The sequence below is a fragment of the Ambystoma mexicanum genome, chromosome 3q (genome assembly GCF_040938575.1).
Source record: "Ambystoma mexicanum isolate Mex_15411 chromosome 3q, UKY_AmexF1_1, whole genome shotgun sequence".
In the NCBI taxonomy this organism is placed as follows: Eukaryota; Metazoa; Chordata; class Amphibia; order Caudata; family Ambystomatidae; genus Ambystoma; species Ambystoma mexicanum.
The window spans coordinates 296,671,127-296,694,791 of NC_090926.1; the positions used below are offsets into that span (position 1 = coordinate 296,671,127).

A 23,665-nucleotide genomic window follows, 5' to 3' on the forward strand; every position below is an offset into this window, starting at 1 on the left:
TTCCATTTGCTGTTCCAACTGCAATCTGAATGCCTGTGTGACTCTCTGCACAAGTGTGATATATGCCACAGAAACCCCAAAGGAAATATGAATGCCTCGGTGACTCTGAGCACAAGTGTGATATATGCCACAGAATTCCCCTAAGGAAATCCCTGTTACATCTCGAGAATGGAAACATCCATCGGTACTATGTGGTCCTTCCAGGGATCTTTTTTCCTGAATGGGGTTGGATCCTCTTCATCCAGGATCCTCTTCATCCAGGATATACTCATCCAGAGCTGCCCAGAATGAATGAGCAGTCTAGTCTGCATGCTGCAGGCTGACGGTGATCTGATTGGCCACATTGCACATTACTCCAGCCAATCTGTAAGCCGGCAGGTGAACGCCGGCCCCCCACCAAAGGCACCACTCCTAAGGCTCCTGTCTATTTCTGGCTGGGCGTTGTGGGCCCCAATACTCTACAAACCCTCAATATGCAACTGGATGCTGATCTTCCTATACAGTCACTCTTTGACTTCATGATCGCACCCTTAGACATTACGTAAGTGTAGTCTATAGCTTGGTCCCCACATTATCCTCTGGAGTCTGTGCCTCTCCCGACAATCTCTATAAGCTATCCTCAGAAGGCCTTGACTGTTCTCTCTTCTATCTGCAATCGCCAAACCTTAACACGCTTTCCTTCCCGGACTTTCACCTCCACTGCCACACCCCAGTACTATTTTGCGTCTTACCTGTTAGGCCTTGAAAGAAAATCGTTTTTAGCTGTGTGCACATCCAGATTCTTGCTGCTGTTTAAAAATCGTTTTTTAGCTGTATGTACATCCAGATTCTTGCTGCTGTTTAAAAATCGTTTTTAGATGTGTGCACATCCAGATTCTTTAACTGGGTGCACACCCACTTTTCATGAGAATGTGTTGTCCAGTCCACCCCTCTGTTCTCTGTCTAGTCTTCTATTTGTCCCCTCACCCTCGTCATCTCCGGTTGTGCTCACATTGTTCATTATTGTGATACTGTGATTGGTTACCCCCCCATGCCCTCTGCTCTGGTTTGTTCCTGCTCCCTCACCCCCGCCCCTCATTTCCCATTGTCTCTCCGTGCTGTTATTCCCTTCAACCCTACACCCGCTATACCCTTTCCTCTGCGTGTTCACTGTTGTCTGTGCATATTACTACCCCCACTTCCTCCCCGCCTACTACGCTCCCTACGCCTCTGTGGCCTCAACCTGATTAAGTGTACCTCACTCTATGCAACTTTCTATGGTATTCTTTATCTCTCCTTTCTTCTCAAACTGCTTCTCTATCTTGTATGCTTCACCCCTTACTAAGTCGGACAGGAAGAAACTCAAGAAGGACATTCTGGGCTCTAACTCAGGCCTTCCTATTGCAGACACCTACGTCACTGCCTCTGCCAGAGAGACTCACACCGACCTCCTCTTTGTAGTTGCCTCACACGACCTATGGACTCTCCACATAATTGCTCTTCTCTCTCCTTTCTCTTCCTCACCCATTAATGGTGGCAACTGCTGGGAGGTCCTTCTTGCCCTCTTTCCACCTCCAGTGTCATCATCAATGTCTACCGCAATGGTACCATCATGCCTGGCCTGGCCTCTCTCCTTTCCCCCTCCTCTCAACTTCTCCTACTGGGTGATCTCAACATCCATCTTGACTCACTTGATTCCTCAGGACCTTTCCACAATCTTTGCGACTCTCTCTCTCTTACCATTTTACCCTCTGTCCCTACACACACCGATGGCCACACCTTGGATGCTCTCATCTCAACTGACATTTATATATCTATCCCTCTCACTACCTCTCTCTCCTGAACCAATCACGCTCTCCTCTCATCTCACTCAAAGCTCTCATCTCCTCTTGCATCAGTAAGCCTGGCACTGCCTTTTGTCTACAAGGTCATCCTATCCATGCCAAGAGTGTCAGTAGCTGCCTTTGCCTCTACCTACTCTGCTCCTTCTACTCCTGCGGCTGACTCCCACCCTGACGCAGCCCTCTCTAACTTTAACCACTCCATTTCCAACACTCTTGATAGTCTTGCCCCTGTCATGAGGGTACGACTGAAGCCTACCAAAAGTGCAACTCGTGGTCCGACTCCGAACTGGCTGCCCTTAAACGCAAGTGCAGGGCAGCCGAACGGAAATGGGATTCCTTGGACGCACCCTCTGACAAACTGGTCTGCCGCCTCCTTCAAAGACAGTATAGACTCTGCATCCGCTCCAGGAAAAGAGTCTTTATTCAAGCCTGCATCTCCTTGGCATCCAATAACACAGCCAAACTCTTCAAAGTCTGCAAGGAATTAGCCAATCCCACCGCAGCCTCCTCTGCCACTGCACTCACCAAGGCCCTCTGCTCGGCACTGGTTTCACACTTCACCTCAAAAACACAGGATATCCTATCCTCTCTCTCTCTCTTCCTTACCACCTCATGCACCAATATCTCGTGTACCACCCTTGGCCACCCCCTCCTGTCCCCTCCCCTGCTTCTCTCCTCTCTCCTCTGTCACACCTGGGGAGGTCACTAGACAAGTCCGGTCTGTAAAAGCCTCCTCCAAACAGGTGAGCCGCGTACCTTCAAAACCATCAAGGACACCATTGACTCTCTCATCCCAGCCTTGGCCGACCTCTGCAACCTCTCCTTCACCAATGGATCTTTCCCCACTGCTCTCAAGCACTCCCTTGTGCACCCTCTCCTCAAAAAACCTTCTGTTGACCCTTCCATTCTGGAAAACTATCGCCCGATCTCTATCACTCCTTTCCTGCGCAAACTCATGGAAAAGTTGGCTTTTTCTCAGCTTACCCTCCACACTGAATCTGTTGGTTGCTTCCATGACCACCAGTCTGGCTTTAAAGCATGCAGAGGCATGGAAACCGCTCTTTTGAACACCTGTGACGATCTGCTCTCAAATCTTGATTCTATCTCTCCCTCTGTCCTCATTCTACTCAACCTCTCCTCTGCCTTCAATACAGTGAACCACAACACCCTGATCGCATGTCTCTGTGATACCCTAGGAATCACTGATCAGGCCCTGGTGTGGCTAACCTCCTTCCTCTCTGACCGCCCATCCCAGGTGGAATTGGCCACCTTCACCTCAAGCTTTCAGTGTTACGCGGATGACATGCAGCTCTCGTTCAGGATACCCTCTGCCTCTTCCTCACTCATACCTGACTGTCTGTCTGCAATTCAGTCTTGGTGTTCTGCAAACAAACTCTGCCTCAATGCCAGTAAGACAGAGATTGTCCTCATCTGGACCCCTGCTCCTGCCTTACCTCCTTCTCTCTGGTCGGCCTCCCTGGGCCCTGCGCCTCCACCTACCAATGAGGCAAAAGATCTGGCGGTCATCTTCGACTCCACTCTCTCCTTCTCATCTCACATCATGGACATCTCGAAAAAAAAGTCCCACTACCAAGTGCACCTTCTCAGGGGTATTCTACCTTTTCTCACTTTCCCCCAGAGGCTCACCGTCTCCAGAGCCCTGGTCCTGTCTAGGCTCGACTAGTGCAACAGCCTGTTTCTCAACTCTTCAACTCCTCCAGAACAGAACCACAAGACTTATCCTTTGCCTCAAGCCCAGGGACTGCATCTCTCAGAGACTGAAATCCCTTCACTGGCGCCCTGTGGCTGCAAGGATTAAGTTCAAGACCCTTTGCATTATCTACAAGGCTTTCTGGGGCCAGGGCCCGCTCTATCTGCAACGCTCTATTCCTAAATACTCTCCTTCCCGAGCCCTCCACTCGTCTTCTTCCAACTCTCTGCTGGTGAGCCGCTTCTCTTGGGGGAAAATCGTTATCCACTGCAGGTGCCTCCATCTGGAATAGCCTCCCTGCCTCTCTCCGTATTGAGCAGGATCACCTTAAGTTCCGGAAACTCCTCAAGACTCATCTTTGCCTCCTCCTTCTCTCTCTCCCTCTTCCCTGCTAACCACCTCTTTCTGCTCTGTAACTCTATCTCCTCTACTTCTTCTCAGTTTCGCTGACTGGCTGCCTGGTGTACCTTCAGAGGCTCACAGGTCCCAAGCTTTCCTCGCCAGTCTCCTGCACTTGCCCCCATGCCTTGCACTTGCCGCTGCACTTCTGCACTTAGGTTACGTCCCATGAGAGTGTTATCCCTCTGCACTTAACCCATGTTATGATGGGACTGGGCGCTCTTGGTCCCTATTGCCCACCCCCCCACGCACTTTCTTTTCTGCGATCTAAATGTTCCATGCCTAATAAGTTTGCTTGTCTTGTCTTCATCATGTCTTCCCCTCCCATGCATGGTTGCACTTTGAAACACATGTGTATAAGCACATAATAAATATAATAAACTATCAATCAAAAAACCCATTTCCATCTGATAAAACGATATCATTCAATTTCCCCATCACCCAATTCAGCTTCTTCCTTACCCTCATTCCATAGTGAAACTTCTCCTTCTTTTAAATCCATTTCCTGCTAAGGAACTGCCTGAACATCCAATGGTCTACTAGCTCCGGCCACTAAGGCCTTCATAGAAGATAAGGTCTCCTCAAAAAACAAGGCCTAGGGATCTTTCCTCTGTTTTTCTTTCATGGCTGCCTTTCCATCTCTTTTTTGTGTAAAGGTCCATATCAGTATTCTTTTCGTCTTCCTTTCTTTTTCCTGTCACCTATCCTTTTCCTCTAGTTGATGTTCTAGATCATTCAATTTTTTCACAATGTTCTTAAGCCACTCCTATCCCCTCTAGCATCTTATCATTTCGTGTTGAATTAACCCCTGATGGAAAGGGTCTTTATGGAAACGTATCTTCAACTGCTGGGGGTGTCATTACTAACAACGTGCTTGATGTCAGAACCACCAATGTCAGACCCATTTAGGTTACAGCTGACATTGATGTAACTGTAGCTTACGTTGGGACCACCAACATCATAACCTTAGACACCACAAGCACAAGGATGAGCATTTCGGGACTGAAGCAACAGGCTTTTTGACTTGGTCAGCAACGGCTTAAGTTAAAAGAGTTGACGGCGAAGGGCGCAGTGTCGGGTGAGCTAAGGATGGCACTGAATTGGAGATGCTAATACCTAATGTTATGTTACCTGATTCTTCTTCAGTGCAACTGTCAAAGCATTCGATCCTCGATGTCATGGATGTCTGACGCCGAATCTCACCTTCCGGTGTTGAGGCAGATATGGTGTCTGCAGCACTTTCCGACTTGCTCCATTTAATCTCAGTCATCTTACTCTTTTTTCCTTGGCCTCGCTGAGCCCTCATGTACAGACCCTCCATATTGCACTGTTATTGTCCTCTCATTTCTTGTTCTAGATGAGAACGTTTGCCAGATTTTACAGTTTGGCATGGATTGTTCCGGGGAGAGACAGTAGACGCACTCCATTTGAGACATTTCTTTGCCCGCATTTTGACATAGTTCTTAAGGGGGTTTTTGCCCTTTTCTCAATCATGGTTTTCTAGAAATAACCCCCTTCCCCTTACCGTGTAAGTGAAAAAGGTGCTTTAAAACCAAATGTTTCCTCTTAGAAATAACTTTAAGAGCGCCTGCACCTACTTGCGTGGTTAGAACACTAGGTGTGTAGCGATAGGGGTGGCGTTAGTAGTTCAGTAGGAATTGTGGTTCAAATAGGCCCCACCAGCCTTAGAAAAAAGACTTTAATGCAGAACTTCTAAATGATGTATGTAGTTCATATGTATTGCTGTGGGGACAGGAAATGTAACACACCCAGATGGATTGTTTAGGGCTGATGAGTCCATCACACGTGGATGGGCTATTGGAGACGAGAAAGGTATGGCACCTGAATAGAGTGTCGAGTGAGGGAAGTGTGTCTCGATTGGACGAATAGTTAGGGGACGGAGATATGTCGCACTAAAATGAACTTCCGGGGGTGAGAAATGAGTGGCAGTGAGAGGGAGGGGTAGGTGATGAGGCAGTTATGGTGTCTGCAGCACTTTTTGACTCTTTGTCATCAAGCTCTATCCCTGTGACAGATTAGGGATGGGATAGTCTTGCTGCTAGAGCTGGTTGTTGCTCCACTTCATCTCACTCATCTTACCCTTTTTTCCTCGGCCTCGCTGAGCCCGTCATGTTCAGACCCTCCATGTTGCACTGTTATTGTGCTTTCATTTCTTGTTCTAGATGAGAACGTTTGCCAGATTTTACAGTTTGGCATAGATTAGTCCGGGGAGAGACAGTAGACGCACTCCATGTGAGACCTTTTTGCCCGTATTCGACACAGTTCTTAAGGAGCTTTTTGCCCTTCTCTCAATCATGGTTTTCTAGAAAAAGCCCGTCCCCCCTTACCATGTAAGTGAAAAAGGCATTCTAAAACCAAATGTTTTCTCTTAGAAGTAACTTTAAGAGCACCTGCACCTACTTGCGTGGTTAGAATACGAGGTGTGCAGCGAAAGGGGTGGAGTAAGTAGTTCAGCAGGACTTTTGGGTCCAAACAGGCCCTACAAGTCTTAGAAAAAAGACTTTATTGCAGAACTTCTAAATAATGTATGTAGTATATATGTATTGCTGTGGGGACACGAACTGTAACACATCCAGGTGGCTTGTTTAAGGAGTGTGTCACACACTGATGGGATGTTGGAGACGAGAAGGGTATGGCACCTGAATGGAGTGTCAAGGGTGGGAAGTGTGTCTCGATTGAACAAATAGTTAGGGGAAGGAGATGTGTCACACTTAGATGGACTGCTGGGGTGGGAAATGAGAGACACTATGAGGGATTAGTAGGGGGCAGAACCCGTGCTGCACTAGGATTGAATGCTGGTGACAGGGAATGTGTATCACCTGGATGAATTGCTAGAGGAGGTAAATGCATTGCACTGGAATGCACGGCTGGAGGTGGGAAATGTATCACATTCAGACGGGATTTCAGATGTAGGAAAGGTATTGCCACTAACTAACCGTACTAAAAAATAACCTTTCTGCATACGCACCCTGAAACTCGGAACTAAACACAACCATACCTCCACCACACCACAAACCACAAGCACTTCACAACACCCAGCATCAAAACAAACCATACACAATCACACCTCAACATCACATGACGGATACCAACTGAAAACGCACCAATGCTCAGTGACCAGTGTCTCTGAACTGAAGCTGCCAACAGCACATAAAAGCTTTCTTGCTCTTCTCCCTCTCAACCCACTAACAGAGCCGCAACCCTCCTTCCATTGCAGATCAGTCAGAGCACCAAGCGACCATGCAAGTGGCAACAGTGCTCGGTACAAGACCCATTAACATTAACATTAACAAATATGTTTGTTTCTAACCCGGGTGCTGCAATCTGGATATCTGGGAATATTCAATAAGCAGGTGACTCTAGGAAAGCAGGAGAACCAGTGTTAACTACTACTTTCCCTAAATGTCTTCCTGGACATTTGAATCACAGAATGTGTTTGCTGGCCCTTGCCACGGCCGACCCCTGTATTCACTACAGTCAGGCATAGTCATGTGACTGAACATTGAAGGGATGGAGACTAAACGCTACACACTACCCCTCTATCCCATCCTTGATTCCTTTTCTGGGCCTTTTCTATTAGAGTTTAACATTGTATGAATGCATGTGGCTGTTTCCTTTGAAAACTGCAGCTTACATCCAAGGAAGTGTTTCATCAAGGTATATTTATGCTGAATGGAAACACAGTAGGATTCACATGGTCTCTTTAAGCAACAAGCTTTCTTAGAGGTTAACACCGGTAGTGTAGCTTACAATAGCACAGTGTGGGAGGCTCTAAAGGTGGTAACTAGGGGAGATGTAATTGCAAAGGCGGGAGGTATCAAGAAGCTGCTCAGGAAAGAACTAGACCTAGTGGAACGACAGATTGAGCGACTTGAGGCTACCCCCGTAGACACCCAACAGAGGGAAGAGGAGCTTGTGAAACTTAGAGAGCGGAACATAACTGCGTGGAACAGGCTGGAAAGGTTCGACTATACTGCCAGAACAAATAGAGCGCATGTTGAGGCCGACAGACCGGGCAGACTACTCGCCTGGCTCTGCTGTAAAGAGCACCCCAAACACCCCACCACCTCACTACAAGATGAGGATGGAAACAAACACTGTACGCAGCAGGAGATAAATGACACTTTCACTCGCTTTTACACCCATCTGTATTCACATGAGGTCCCCCATGAACGGTTGATAGAAACACTAGAAGAGATAGGGCTCCCCAGGCTGTCCCCTGAGCAAGCCGACTCCCTAGAAGCAGAAATCACGCCCGAAGACATTACCGATGCAATCAGATCCCTCGCCACAGGCAAAGCACCGGGAACAGACGGGTTGCCCACAGAGTTTTTTAAAATGTATGAGTCCTCCCTGACCCCCCCTATTACACGCAGTATACCAGGAGGCATACGAAGAAGGGATACTACCCGAAGGTATGAGGGAGACGCTTGTGATCCCGATCCTCAAGCCCAATAAACCGGCAGACCAATGTGACTCATATCGCCCGATTGCAATATTAAATTATGACGTTAAAATCCTGACTACGATCTTAGCGAAGCGGCTGTCTAGAATAATAGGAGACATAGTTCACCCAGATCAGTGCGGCTTCGTGCCGGGCCGAAATACATCCATGAACCTACGCAGGCTGCAATACATTATAGCGCAAACCGAAAAAGACAAGGACTCATACGCGCTGCTGTCCCTAGACACAGTCAAAGCGTTTGACTCCATTTACTGGGAATGGCTTGTGGCAGTGCTTAGGGAGTTTGGCTTTGGTCCCGGGTTTATCAGGTGGATTAACATCTTGTATGCTAAACCTAAGGCAAGGGTGAAATCTGGGAAGTATGTGTCAGAGGCCTGGGATATATGCAGGGGGACTAGACAGGGTTGTCCACTATCCCCAATGCTTTACATACTGGGACTAGATCCCATAGCTGTCTACTTTAGAAAGCAATTCTTCGATGCAGGCATTAGACTGGGAGACGTGGATCACCTCATCTCGCTCTACGCGGATGACGTTCTCATATATGTGAGGGACCCACACCTCAACGTACCAACCATGTTAGAAGTGCTGCACAATTATTCCAAGGTCTCTGGGATAAGTTTTAGCAGGTCAAAGTCTTGTATGTTCCCCCTCGCGGTCCTGAAAACAGAGAGTTTAGAAGCACTCCCTGAAGTTGGGATCCAGTGGCAGAATACGTCATTCCGCTACCTTGGAGTGCACATTATGCATACCCCTGAGCTAATGCACGAACGAAACACAAAAGCAGCACTCCCCACCCTGCGCAAATCAATGGCGTTCTGGGCGAAACTTCCCCTCTCGATGATGGGCAGGGCTTCGATAACTAAAATGATCGTTCTCCCATGTTTCCTTTATGGGTTTCAAAATGTACACTACTATATATACAAGCCCTTCTTCCGACTGCTTGAGGCCATACTGCAATAGTTCCTATGGGGGAAAGGCAGGCATAGAATAGCGTTGAAATTGCTAACCCTACCATATAGCCAAGGCGGTATTCAACTTCCAAACCTAGAAAAATATTATATAGCAGCACAGCTTAGTTTTGTGACCAAATGGGTAGATGATGAACCCACTTCTGAAACACCATTGCTACAGGCCATGTTGCCCCAATTCCATCTGAAAAAACTGGTCTGGGCACCGTCCAAACTGCTGGGGACTCTACCCTTTTTGGCTGACCTGGGAAGGAAAATTTGGCACAGGGCGAAAATGCTCACTAACTCATGGAACCCCTATACCCCAGAGGTCCCCCTGATTGCAGACCTATGCACAACACATTTGGATTTGAAACGTATCAGGCTCTGGGAGAGGGAAGGGGTCTACACCTGGGGAGATCTGTATGATGAAGGCACTTTCAGGGAGTTCACCTCGCTGCAGGAGACAGAAGGCATACATACCGGCCAGTTTCTGTGGTACCAAAGAACTCGTGCTGTGGCCCAACGCAAATGGGACTCGTGGCCGATGGAACCAGATACAGACCCACTCCTCACCTTGATGTACAACTTGGGAGAGGGCGGTAAACCTGTTTCGCAAATATATGGCCACTTGATCGACATGCCAAATCCTCGGAGCATGGAAATGAAAAGCAAATGGGAGGAGGATATAAGCCGGGAAATGACTGAAGAGGAGTGGAACAGAGCTCTCACATTCCCCAAAACGGTGTCCAGATACCATAGATTTAGGCAGATTCAGTTGAACATACTACACAGAACTTACCTGACCCCGTGCCGCATAGCCACCCTCAATCCCCAAGCACAACCGACCTGCAACTGGTGCAAGGGGGAAAAAGCGGATCTGATCCACATGTTATGGGAATGCCCCAGGACAAGGGCTCTGTGGGACAGGGTCCAACAAACTTGCGAAAAAGCAGGCCTGAGTAAATATAATTGGACACCCGGTGAGTGCCTCTTAGTAACCTACCCCAGCCCAGCCAAACTCAAGCATGCAACAAGGCTCATGAACATATCGTGCATACTGGCCAAAAGAAAGAACTATAGCAATGGTCTGGAAGAAACCCCTGGGCCCTCAGTTCAAACTATGGCACAAAGAGACTGAACGGTGGGTGCTGGCCGAGACCGTGGCATGGGAGGACTGTGTGGCCAGATCCACAGATGACTCTAGTATGTCACTCGAGGTATGGAAGGAACTCACCGGACACATGTTCCACCCCTCGGATGATAAACCCCCCTGAATCGGAACTTAATCCAGGCCCATGTGGGACCTGTCATAAAGCCAGCAGCAGCGGAAGTACTGCAGAGGATAGAGACCTTGCGGAAGCCTTTCCCCTATTGTAATTGCCGGCTCCCCTTCGCTCCCACCCTCCCCTAGAAACAGTTAACGATATATGAAACGGACAGAATATGGAGACAGTTATGATGGTTTTGTTTTGTATTTGTCATTTTTTGAAGTTAAGTTAAATATATGTTTATAACTATTTGAGATTGGCTCCATTGTACACAACTTGTTTGATATTATTGAAAAAAGCCAATGAACAAATTTGAAAATAAATTAAGCAACAAGCTTTCAACTTCGTACCTTTGGTCATAGATAATGCTGGTGGCAGCTATACCTATGAGATAACGGAGTGCACTTCTGGCGAGACTCTGCAAGCTGCAGCAGGTACGTTTTGGGGTATTTTGTGCATGTTTCCAGAGTTTATTTTTCCAATGATTTGTGTTACGACGCTCGTACATGTGCTACCTTATATTTCTCTACACATGCACAATGCTTTAAAGTGAGAAACATGTACTTTGATGAAGGTGGTGACCCCTGTGATGGTGAATTGGTTATAACGATGGTATTGTAAAGCTAGGCCACGCGTCATGATTCTTGCCCAAGCAAAGGATGCAGTTGGCTGGGCTTAGTCATAGTAGAGCAACTAGCAGCAGAGAGAATAGTGGGATTGGAGGACGGTGTATTAGGAGTGCATTTCCCATAGATCACCAGGAGGAACACGGTTGCTTAGTATTAAACATCTTGTAAGGGGGATCCTAGGATTAGAAAGTCAAATGGAGGGTGTTGTGGGGGTGGGGAGAACCCAGCCTTAGTATTAGAAAGTCAAATGGAGGGAGTTGTGGGGGTGGGGATAACCCGGCCTTAGGAAGATGGGGGGGGGGGCAAACCCACCAAAAGTAAATGACAAAGGACGCAGAGAGGGATTCTGTGGACTCCCCTGGCAAAACCTCTACACAAAAGATCACAGCATCACTTTAAACAGGTGGCAAAAAGGGTTTGAAGACAGGAAATCATAGTACACGTGTATGAAAAGAAAGGATTGTCATGTGTTTAATTAATTTCTACTTTTATAACACGCTTAATACCGGAGACCAGTCTCTAAGCACATGTTTTTCTATATCAAATCACTCTTTCGGTTGGTTAAAAGGGCTTTTCATCAACACAACACACAAATGATATATTTCAGCCACATAGATCTGACTAAAGCAGATAATGTAGCACAGAAAAGAACTGTGATCGAGACTACTAGTGCTAAACAGAAATCAACACTCAATAAATGACATCTCTTTACCCATTTGTTGTCACAATGAATATGTCTTACAATTTATTTACTTAAAACCATTTTTCATACAGATATTTACATGTGTTACATATAGTTCAATGGACGCTCAACATTATCTTTCTGAATACATGTTTATTCCTGAATTAATACTTTTATTTTTTTTTATTTACACTTTTGTTCCCTAGTGTACAATTCACCTGGAAGTCTGGAGAATAAAATCCTTATTAAAATCAGTAACTTTTAGGACAGGTTCACTGCGAAGTATATGTTTTAGCATATTGAAGCTATCCAGATCTTTTTTTTCCCTTTTTAATTTCTGAAGTTCTGCGTTTTTAAGTTCATCCGTGGGACAGGCAGTGATGATAGAATATCTCAGGATAAACCAGCAGTAATATCCAACAAGCCCCAAAAAACGCTACAAGTTCCCTTTTTGTTTTGGGAGGAGATGGCTCTAACCTTTTCTAGTTGGGGCAGTACCATGCCATTCCATATTAAAAAAACAGTTACTTAATGGTGGACTGCGCAATTTGCAGTCAGTCCTGCACTTGTCACGCTCACCTGGTCTCCACGGGGGCATGCTCATGTGTGAAGGATGATGTCTGCACTGGCGTTGTTCTGCTTAATGAGGGCCTGCTTGCATCGTCCCTTCTGTCTTGCCTCAGGAGATGTTTGTCTGCAAGTTGAAACAAGATATTAGCCAACTGTGTGGAGCTGGTTTTGGTTTTCACCTCCTTCCATGTTATCCTTCTCTTTCCCTGGCTCACCTTGTCTATTATATGGGTGAGCTCTCCGTCCTGCACACTCTCTGGCAGGGGCGCGGTTACTCTGTAGTTCATGGATCGAGTTACTTCACTGATCCGATGGAGGTTGCTGAAGTGGATGGATCGAAGTAAGCAGGTAAGTCTCTATTCCAATAACTCCTTGACATAGCTGCCTTAAGTCCTTGCATGCAAGATATCTAATGTTCATTTTTTGTCTTTCAGGTGCGGCACAAAAGCAGTTTTCGGATGATGGATGACTCACCTGACAATGATGTGCAGGATTCTTGCCGGTGAGTAGAGCGCTGTGCGAGATGCGCTAATAGTTCGCTTTATTTTAGCCTTCTTGTTTTGTGCGACTAACCTGCTTTGTCTTTTCTGTTCGGCAGGTGCATCTCAGAGCCAAATAAATGGACCATGTATTTAACACTTACCATGAGCCTGGCGCCAGCGGTGCCAGGACTGAGCCCAGGTGAGCCTAGCTGGGGCCTGAGAAGTCCCAAAGGAAGCCAGAATTTGGGCTGGGCTTGCGGGTTTCAGGGTTTTGGGGGCATGCACCCTGACAGCACTCCCCCCAAATGCCCCCCTAATGGTAGACTCACCCATTGGTCCTGGTTTGTTTGGGTGATTGCGGTGGAACCTTTTTAATAACCGTGGAGCATGCACATTCTCGTTAGGTTCCCATGATCTTTCATGTGGTCCGTATCCTTTCCAGTCTATCAAGTAAAATAGTTTTGACTTAGTGATTTTTGAGTCAAGAATTTCTTTCACCTCAAACTCAGGTTCCCCGTTTACAGTGACTGGTTTCGGTGGTTTCACAACTCGTGTTCCAGGTTGCACTGGTTTCAATAGTGAGACGTGGAACACAGGATGAATATTCATGTGCGGAGGTAAGTCCAACTTCATAGCCACTGGATTGATGATGGCTTTAATGGTATATGGACCTAAATATCTGGGGTTGAAGGTATGAGGTCCCTTCACTGGTATGTGCTTGGACGCCAACCAGACTTCATTTCCAACTTGATATTTTGGAGCTTCACTTCTATGCACATCGGCTGATTTCTTGTACCTTTCCTTAGCTTGTTTTAGATGATCCGTCGCTTTTGAAGGCTTGGGAGATGGTAGAGTGCAAACTTTTCACAGCTGGCATTTCCAGAAGTTGCGGTGGGTCAAGATTGGAAGTACGCGGATGTAACCCGTTGATTGTATAGAAGGGACTTTGACCTGCACTGGAGTGCAGGGAGTTGTTATAGGCATACTCGGTGATCCATAAAACATCCTTCAAGCTTCCTTCAGTTTGATGTAACATGCACCTGAGATATTGCTCTAAGGTCTGATTTGTTCTCTCTGTCTGACCATCAGTTTGGCGATGGTGATTGGTGGAAAGCCTTACGTCGATTTGAGATAACTCGCAACATTTCTTCCAGAAGCGTGAAATAAACTGGCTTCCACGGCCTGAGATTAGGATGGAAGGAAATCCGTGAATTCGAACAATCTGCTCCAGAAATTCTTAAACCAGAATTGAAGCTGAGGGCAATCCTTTTAGTGGGATGAAATGGGCCATTTTCAGAAATAAATCCACCACTACTAGAATTGTGTTGAACCCGTCACAAGGAGGAAGGTCCGTTATAAAATCAAGAGATAGGGTATGCCAAGGTGTAGGTGGGATGTCTAATGGCTGAAGCAGGCCTGGTGATTTCTTTTTCTGGACTTTGTTTTGAGCACAAACTCCACAGGATAGTACAAACTGCTTGATGTCTTTACGCCATGTCGGCCACCAAAAATGCTGCTTCGTCTTGGCCTCAGTTTTTGCAATTCCGGGATGACCTTCTACTAATGAGTCATGGTAATGTGAGACAACCTTTTCCTTAAGTTCTTTGCTGGGTAGGTAAAGACGTCCTCGAAAATAGGGTAATTGGTTAGTGACTGAATGGTGAGGACTTTTGGTCGGCCAATTCTTTAGGGCGTTGGAATCCATGAGATGAGGGATTTCTTCTTGAATGTCTTCTAGCGTTAGAGATGTAGTAATTCCAAGAATCTTTTCACCAGGAATGATGGGCACAGGGTCGGGATTGGCGTATTCCTCGTCTACTCCTATACGGGACATGTGCATCTGCCTTGCCATTTCGACAGCCAGGTCAGTAAGTAATTACAAAGTTAAACTCTGCAAAAAATAATGCCCATCGGAGTTGACGCGTTGATTGAGCTTTTGCCACCTTCAGGTACTGTAGATTGCAATGGTCTGTAATTACTGTGATGGTATGCCTACCTCCTAAGAGGTAATGCCAGGCTTTGAAGGCCGCCTTGATGGCTAACAGTTCCTTATCCGTAATAGCATAATTCAACTTAGGAGCCGTAAACTTCCGTGACCAAAAGGCTACTGGGTGTAGTTGACCAGTTTCAGGCTCCCGTTGGGAAAGGACCGCTCCCATTGTCGGACTGGAAGCCTCTGTTTCAACCATGTATGGAAGATCTGGATGAGGGTGTTTCAGGATCGGGGCTGAGATGAATCTTTGTTTTAGCTCCTGGAAGGCTTTCTCAGCCTATTCGGACCATTGAAATCGCTTGTGTTTGCGCAGCAGAATGGTGAATGGGTGCACTAGTTGCAAAAATCCTGGAATGAAACGACGATAGAAGTTTGCAAATCCGAGCATGCTCTGAACTCCTTTAATCGAAGTTGGAGATGGCCAGTTGAGAATGGCTTCAACCTTCGTGAATCCATGCACACACCAAGAGGGGTTAATACAAATCCAAGGAACTCTACCTCAGTGACATGGAAAAAACATTTTTCCAGCTTTGCAAACAGTTTGTGTTGTCGAAGTTTGTCCAAAACGGCCCGGACAAGTTTCACGTGTTCTTGCTCTGAACGAGAGTATACCAGAATGTCGTCGATGTATACTACGACACACACATCAATCATTTCTCGCAAAACATCATTCATGAAATACTGGAACGCCGCTGGGGCATTGCAAAGGCCAAAAGGCATCACCTGGTATTCAAATAGCCTGTATTTGGTGCGGAAAGCGGTCTTCCATTCGTCCCCTTTCCTGATCCGTACCAGGTGATATGCTCCGCGAAGGTCTAACTTGGTGTAAATTCGGGCATCTTTAACTTGATCCAATAGGTCAGGAATCAAAGGCAAAGGGTAACGGTTTTTAACAGTGACCTGAATCAATGCGCGGTAGTCGATGCATGAAGAACAAGGGTGATGCCGCCGGGGACTTGGATGGGCGAATGAAACCGTTAGCCAGGTACTGGTCTAAATATTTTCTCAAATGCAGGATTTCGGGCTCTGTGACAGCATAGATTCAACCGCACGGGATCTGTGCTCCTGGTACAAGGTCGATCTGGCAGTCATACGACCTATGAGGGGGCAGTGTGTTGGCTTGATCCTTTTGGAATACGTCCTGGTAGTCTTGATATACCAGAGGGAGGGAATTGGTTAGTTTCATGATCGTCGTCGCTCCAGTGACCAAAGGTCCTTTAGTTGGATAACAAGTTTGAGCACAGTCGACTGAGAAGGTCAACCTCTTGGCACACCAGTCTATGCAAGGATTATGTGATACTAACTATGGCATTCCCAGAATTATTTGAAATTGTGGATCCTTGATTATATCAAACACTATGGTTTCCCAATGACCGTCTTGGCACAAAAGAGTCAACTCTGTCGTAGAATGCGTTACTGGACCCGAAGCGATTTCAGTTCTGTCGACTGTGGTGACTAAGTCTGTTGTTGCCTTTTCGCAAAGGGAAAGGTTCATCCTCGAAGCCAACTCTTGATCCATATAATTTCCAATGGCTCCACTGTCAATGTATGCTCTGACTGCATGCATTTGAGATGGCTGTTGGTGATTTATAAGGACCATAGGCAAAACTAGGTGCAAGGTCTGGGAGTCCTTCTGTTCGCTCGGCAAGCGGACCTCTACGCCTGCCAGGCAGAGATGTTTTTGGCTTAGACTCTGTTTCAACCTTACCAGCAACTCCCACTGCCTTTTTAGGTAGCTTTACTGGCCACTCTCGAAGGAAATGGCTGGCTGACCCACAATACAAACACAGTTGTTGTTATCTTCTCCTATCTCTTTCAGCCTTGGATAATGGCCCACGCACTCCTCCGATTTGCATGGGTTCTGACACATCGGTGGTCTTGGAGGTGTTTTCCTTGGGGCGTACAAATACCCTTGAATCGATTCTAGCACGATCAACCTTACGGTTCTGCAGTCTGTAATCAAGCTGGACCATCAAGTCTATGTACTCAGTACAGTCTCTGGGCGGGTTAACCACTTGAGCTAAAACGTCCTTTAACTCCCTTCTCAGGCCGCGGTAAAACAGCGTTGTTCATTTGTAGTCCGGCCAATCAGTTTCCACAACCAGTCTGTTGAAGGTCGCAATGTAAATTAGCAGATCCTGGTGGCCTTGACGGAAAGACAAAAGCGCATTGTCCAATGTCTGACCTTGGCAGCGCCGGGCAACCAGCTTCTCCATATCCAATTGGAATCTTTGGAAGTCTCTCAAGATGGGATCATCCCGACTGACCAGCGGTACCAACCAGTCAGCAGCACTGCCACTAAGATATGAAAGTACAAAGGCCATTTTGGACTGGTCGTTTGGAAAGGCTCCGGGCCTGCATAGGAAGTGTAGACGGCACTGATTCATAAAAACCGCATACCTTTTTGGGTCTCCAGCGAATCATTCTGGGGGGGCCAAAGGTACAGCTCCTGGGAGGACCACCTGAACTGGGTTGCTTGATGCAGTGGGTACCGTTGACCCCACTCCAGGTAGCAGCGTTTGCCCAGCCTGTGACTGGAGCAATTGTCTGGCGAGATCATCAGTGCGGTCCTTTGCTACAATCAGTTCCCTTCAAAAGGCATTGGTTTCCTGTCTAGCCGAATGTACCCCGGCCCTGAGTTCCCCCAAAAGCTGAGCTAGCTGATCCGTTTCCGAAGTTTCCATGGCGCCCAGGTAGAGAATTTGTGTAAGGCTTCGCGTTCTGTCACGCTCACCTGGTCTCCATGGGGGCGTGCTTGTGTGCCAAGGATGATGTCTGCACTGGTGTTGTTCTGCTTAATGAGGGCCTGCTTGCGTCTTCCCTTCTGTCTTGCCTCAGGAGATGTTCGTCTGCAAGTTAAAGCAAGATATTAGCCAACTGTGTGGAGCTGGTTTTGGTTTTCACCTCCTTCCGTGTTATCCTTCTCTTTCCCTGGCTCACCTTGTCTATTATATGGGTGAGCTCTCCGTCCTTCACACTCTCTGGCAGGGGCGCGGTTACTCTGTAGTTCATGGATCGAGTTACTTCACTGATCCGATGGAGGTTGCTGAAGTGGATGGACCGAAGTAAGCTGGTAAGTCTCTATTCCAATAACTCCTTGGAATAGCTGCCTTAAATCCTTGCATGCAAGATATCTAATGTTTGTTTTTTGTCTTTCAGGTGCGGCACAAAAGCAGTTTTCGGATGATGGATGACTCTCCTGACAATGATGTGCAGGATTCTTGCCGGTGAGTAGAACGCTGTGCGAGGTGCGCTAATAGTTCGCTTTATTTTAGCCTTCTTTTTTTGTGCGACTAACCTGCTTTGTCTGTTCTGTTCGGCAGGTGCAGCGCTTTTCCAGGAAGAAGATGGAAGGTCCGACTGACGGTGTCGAGATGCGGCGCGATGCAGAATGCTGGAGAACTGCTCGCTGGAGTTCCTGGAGGAGGCCGAGTCAGGTGCATCGCTACCCGAGAGGGTACCTTCTGTTCCGATCTTCTACAGATGCGGCGGCCTTGGATAAGCATAAAGGCGAGGTCCGGATGTTCTGCAGGTAAGGCTTTCAATGCGTGAATAACTCTTGTTCTTCTATTTTCACAGGTGCCGATGGATAGAAGACTCTGGACGGGCATGGCAGAAAGGAAGCAAGAACTGACACGGTGAGCGTTACGCTGCAGGAGTGCAGATTAACGCGAAGCGTGTTCAGTTTGCAGGGTGCGGTTTAAATAGCCTTGCAAGTAGTTCCAGGAAAATAGTCCCCTTCATCGTATCCTGTCTCTCTGGTAAAGAAGTCCCAAGCCACACCCTGTACTGAATGGCTCAGCATCTCAGAGCCAAATAAATGGACCATGTATTTAACACTTACCATGAGCCTGGCACCAGGACTGAGCCTAGGTGTGCCTAGCTGGGGCCTGGGAAGTCCCAAAGGAAGCCAGAATTTGGGCTGGGCCCGCGGGTTTCAGGGTTTTGGGGGCATGCACCATGACAGCACTCCTTAGGGTGTTTAATATTTCATTTAGATGGAAGAGATGTTCCTTCCAAGTTTAACTGTGGATAATGATATCAATTATGCACTGCAAAAATGAGAAAAGGGTTGCAGCACTTTATCCATCAGTCTTTGAAAGGTCACCAGGGCCCCATGAAGTCCAGAAGGAAGGACTCTAAATTGGAACAATCCTTGAGGAGTATAAAAGGCCATCTTTTCCTTGTCGGATGAGTTCAAAGGGACTTGCCAATAGCCTTTAATTATCTCGATCGTGGAGATGTATTTAGCTGGTCCTAGTCTATGAATTAGTTAATCAATCCTAGGCCTAGGATAATTGTCAAACTGGGACATGGCATTCAAGTTACGAAAATCAATACAAAACCTCCATGCCCCATACAGTTTGCAACCAGGACTATTGGCGAACACCAAGGCCTTCCGGACAGCTTGATAGCATCCGCCTCCAACATATTCTCTATCTCCTGGAGGATTGTTTCCCTACTGATCTCGGGAAAATGTTAGGGTTTTAAATGTAACACTTTTCCGGGTGGGGTTCCAATGTGGTGGAAAACCCCTTTTAGTCTCCCAGGTTTCTCATTAAAAATATGGGAACTGGGATAACAAATCCTTAATATTTGTCTGATGTTGTGGTGTTAAATCAGGCAAGACTAAGGTTGACTCTGATCTTTTATCTACAAGTAGTGTGGCCATAGTTATGGAAGTGTTCCCTATCGGATCTATTCTCCACTCCTTTAGGAGATTTATGATGGAAGATTTGTGGTTTTAATTTCTGATCAGTCTGCAACATAAGATAATTGCATAGCCCATTTCTTTCCAATACCTCATATGGCCCGAACCACCTTAAAAGCATTTTCTGCTCAGAAGTTGGTAATACAACTAGGACCATCTGTCCTACAGAAAAGGAATGGTGGGCGGCCTTCTGGTCATAGTGGGCATTTTGTTTCTCTTTCACCTGTGCCAGATGTTTCCTAACTATCTGACAGACGATAGTCATATGTTCCTTGAAACGCTGAGCTGTCTGTGACATAGGGAGAATTGCTTCCTCTCTGTCCTCCCAAGTCTCACAGAGCATATCTAAAACGCCCCTTGCTTCTTGCCCATGCAGAAGTCCAAAAGGGGAAAACCCTAGAGGCCTCAGGGCACTTGGTTATGGCAAACAACATCGAGGGGATCACGATGTCCCAGTTGCATCAGTCTGCCTCCACCAGTTTTATAATATTATTGAGAGTTTGGTTCAACCTCGTCACAAGGCCATCTGTTTGTGGATGATATACAGAAGTACGCTTGGATGATGTACAGAAGTATGCAAGTTCTTAATTTGCAAAACATTTTTTTGTCTCAGCCATTAATTTCGACATGAAGGTACTACCATGATCTCTTCGAATTCCACAGGGGAACAACTCTAGAAAAGAAAGGAATCAGATGTTTTGTGATCTGTTGGGTAGTGTTATTTCTGAGGTGAAAGGCTCCTGGATATCTAGTCGCATAATCGAGTAAAACTAGGACATACTTGTTCCCTAACTTCGACGGTTCAAGGGTACCTATTATGTCCATCCTGAATCACGGGAAGGGTACCTCAATAATAGGCAATAGTTGCAATGGGACAGAAGGGACCATAGTGGGACTAGTGTGTTGGCAACGGGCACATGTGGCTACAGAATTCTTCACATCTGCATGGATTCCTGCCAGTAGAACTCTGGGTTTACCTGCACCTAAGTTTTCGCAACCCTTAGATGTCCTGTCGTAAAATGAGAGTGGGCCATTTGCAAAACCTCTCTCCTATTGCTGAGTGGAATAACCAACTGAGTTCTGGTTATTCCCTCTGGAGTTAAATCCCATTGGTGCAGGAGCCTACGTTTAAAGAAAAAGATGGGGCCTTCTTGTATCTTACCTTCAACCTCCAGGATAACTTTCAGGAAAGCTTCTGCAAGAACCCGGGTCATTATGTTGGGCTAACGCGAGGTCTGGCATAAGCTCCATTTCTTCAGAGGGAGGTTTCACTTTTTCTGTACTCACTAGGTCTGCTTCTGCAAAACCTTTATCACCTCTTGTGGTAAGATCATGCTCTTGAACTTCTACTGGTAAGGGAAAAAATATGTCCTCTAGAACCCCTGAGCAATCTTCTCCCATACCTTAATTTGGTAGGTTTCTTTCCAAAGATTATGCAATAACACATTGATGTCACCCCAGTAATATGGGTCTATTACTACGGCCATGTTTCCATGCTAGTCCAGATTTGGAAACAAGGATATAGGTGCCTTCTGGATGGGACAATACCAGGCCGGTAGGAACAAGTTCTCGCTCACCAACCACAATAGGGATCTCCCTACTGCTACATAGGTCGAATCCAATGTGGCAACTACTGGATCTGGGGTATTAGCATTATTCTAACTGAATGTAAGGTGCCCCAGATGTTTATGAGTTGGGCCTTATCCCATAGCGGGCACCACATATGGTCCACTGGAAGAAGGAGTCGGACCAAGAGATTGTATTTTGGCTACAAATTTGTATTAAATAAGGATAGAAAATCTAACTGTCCTTATTCTAAAAAAAATTCCCCTACCTAACTAAGGAAACTTGGGTGCTCATCGTCAGGATGATTGCCCAACACAAAATACCCATCTTGTTTCCCAAATTCTCCTCTACTGTAGCCCAATCACTAAAATATATCCAAAAATTGTTATCCAGTAGGATGGCTCCCTCCTCCTGGTTTTTTATAGGGATCAATCAGAGTTTTTACGAACCAAATGGTTAAATTCAAAGTGGACCAGCAGATTGACTCCCTTCTCCTGATATCACCAGCCTTCAGAAATTTTGACAGTTCCAGATAACCAAATAATGATGCCTTCTTTTCAGGTTTACCCCATTGGGCTGAGGAAATAGAGTCTGATTTACCAACCAGGAGAATGGCTGGCTTCTCCTGGTATCATGAGCACTTTACACAGTTCTTGTGACTTTTCCTAAGAGTTCCTGCAACTCCATCAAAGCTCTCCTGAATTACAAACCTAACAGTCACTAAAGCCAGCCAGAATGCTCCCAAGACTTCCCACACTTTTATAAGTTCTCTCTTGGTCAGTCTTGCTTTTCTTGCAACCACTGAAATGAGGGAGATTACTCCTGATGCACTCTTCCTTGTAAAGACTGTGACAAGGCAGATTACGCCTGATGCACTCTTCCTTGTAAATACTGTGATGAGGGAGATGAATCCTGATGCACTCTTTCTTGTGAATACTGTGATGAGGGAGATTACTCCCGATGCACTCTTCTGTGTAAATACTGCGATGAGGGAGAGACTAGAGAGATTAGTCCTGATGCACTCTTCAGGATCAGTAGGCTTATGGTGGCTACTGTGATGAGGGAGACTACTCCCCATACACTCTTCAGAGTCAGTAGCTTTAGGGTGGCTACTGTGACGAGGGAGATTACTCCTGATGCACTCTTTAATACTTCCAAAGCCCCTACCGGGTCTACCATGGCCCCTGTTACCTTATTATTTGCACAAACACATTGCTGGTTTTTCCTGGAGTCTTGGATTTAGTCACTCTGCTTGGCCATTCCTTCTTCTCTGTACTGCGTTCCCCACCACTCTGCACTGGCCCTGCGAGATACTTGACCATTCGGTTTCAGCGCAGTTGTCAGACCGGGAGGTCCACCACAGTGAGGTTGTGCCACAGACAACTTTCTTGCTGCTGGTTGACTCAACACTCCTGCATTCCCCTGTGCGCCCCTCCAAGCTGGACTAAGTGTCCTCTATGACGAGGACCAATCTCTGCCACTTTTCTCTCCACTCCCAGGTTTGAACTTACCAGGGCTTCCAGCATCCATGCCAGCTTCTCTTCTTTCATGGTCCTTCATCTCTCTTTATATTTTAAAGCTCCCCCCCACCCCCAGCGGACTGTCAAAGTCTTTCTCTGGTTTCCAAGGAATGATCATCATGTCCCCTCAGAGCCTCCTCTTCTCAATACTTTCTAGCTTTGACGAAGGAGTAATCAGCATCACTCCTTCGATCTTCTTCTAAGTACTTGAGGAAAAGGTATGCAAATAGCCTTGTTTTAGCCTGGTCATATTTTGGTCAGTGTCTCTATGAGTACAGGAGGGAGTATTACAATACATGACAGCAGTACTCTAAGGTTGGGTAACTGGAGTTTGTGGAGATCTTATAGCCTAAAGGGCAAACAGGTTAGGGAGTTCCATCATAGAATGGGAGTCAACATCCTCATGAGGGAAACCCCTCCTTTTGAGATCCTCCGGCTTTTTACCACCGCTGGGGTGGAATCTCGGATAGCAGTCTCACCTTCCTAGCCTCACAGGGAAGGGTTCCCCTGTGGCAAAAAGTGACGGGATCCCATGATTCATCAGAGGGGTCCACCCGCAGTCATCCCCGCTCTGTTCCCGCTGCCATCTTTACATCTTCTGGGCAACCCAGTCTTTGGGGATGCTGCCGCAAACACTGCCGTGCCCTGGGGCCATGTTGATATCAGGCAGTGACCCCATGGCAACAGCGATGCCGCCAACGTTCACCACTGCACACCTGCAACATGCCTGTCTCCGTAGCCGACCTTACCCCCCCCCCCTCTTCAATGCATCGTGAGATGCAGGTGGTGGGCCGCTAGCCTTCAACTGGGCTGCTCATTGGGGCAGCCCAGGACTTCACCTGGACTAGCCGGCGAGCCAGCCGCAGACTTTA

General features: G+C 46.8%; 1 protein-coding gene across 13 annotated transcripts in view; it reads left to right on the forward strand.

The window, feature by feature from the left end:
* Window positions 1-23,665, forward strand: part of LOC138582484 (uncharacterized) — a 451,229-nt gene that overhangs the window by 320,190 nt on the left and 107,374 nt on the right. For all 13 annotated transcript variants that reach the window (XM_069653811.1, XM_069653815.1, XM_069653819.1 and 10 more), the window contains one exon: window positions 11,003-11,074. In XM_069653811.1, the coding sequence (XP_069509912.1) occupies window positions 11,003-11,074 (72 nt within the window). The remainder of the gene's footprint in view (window positions 1-11,002; window positions 11,075-23,665) is intronic.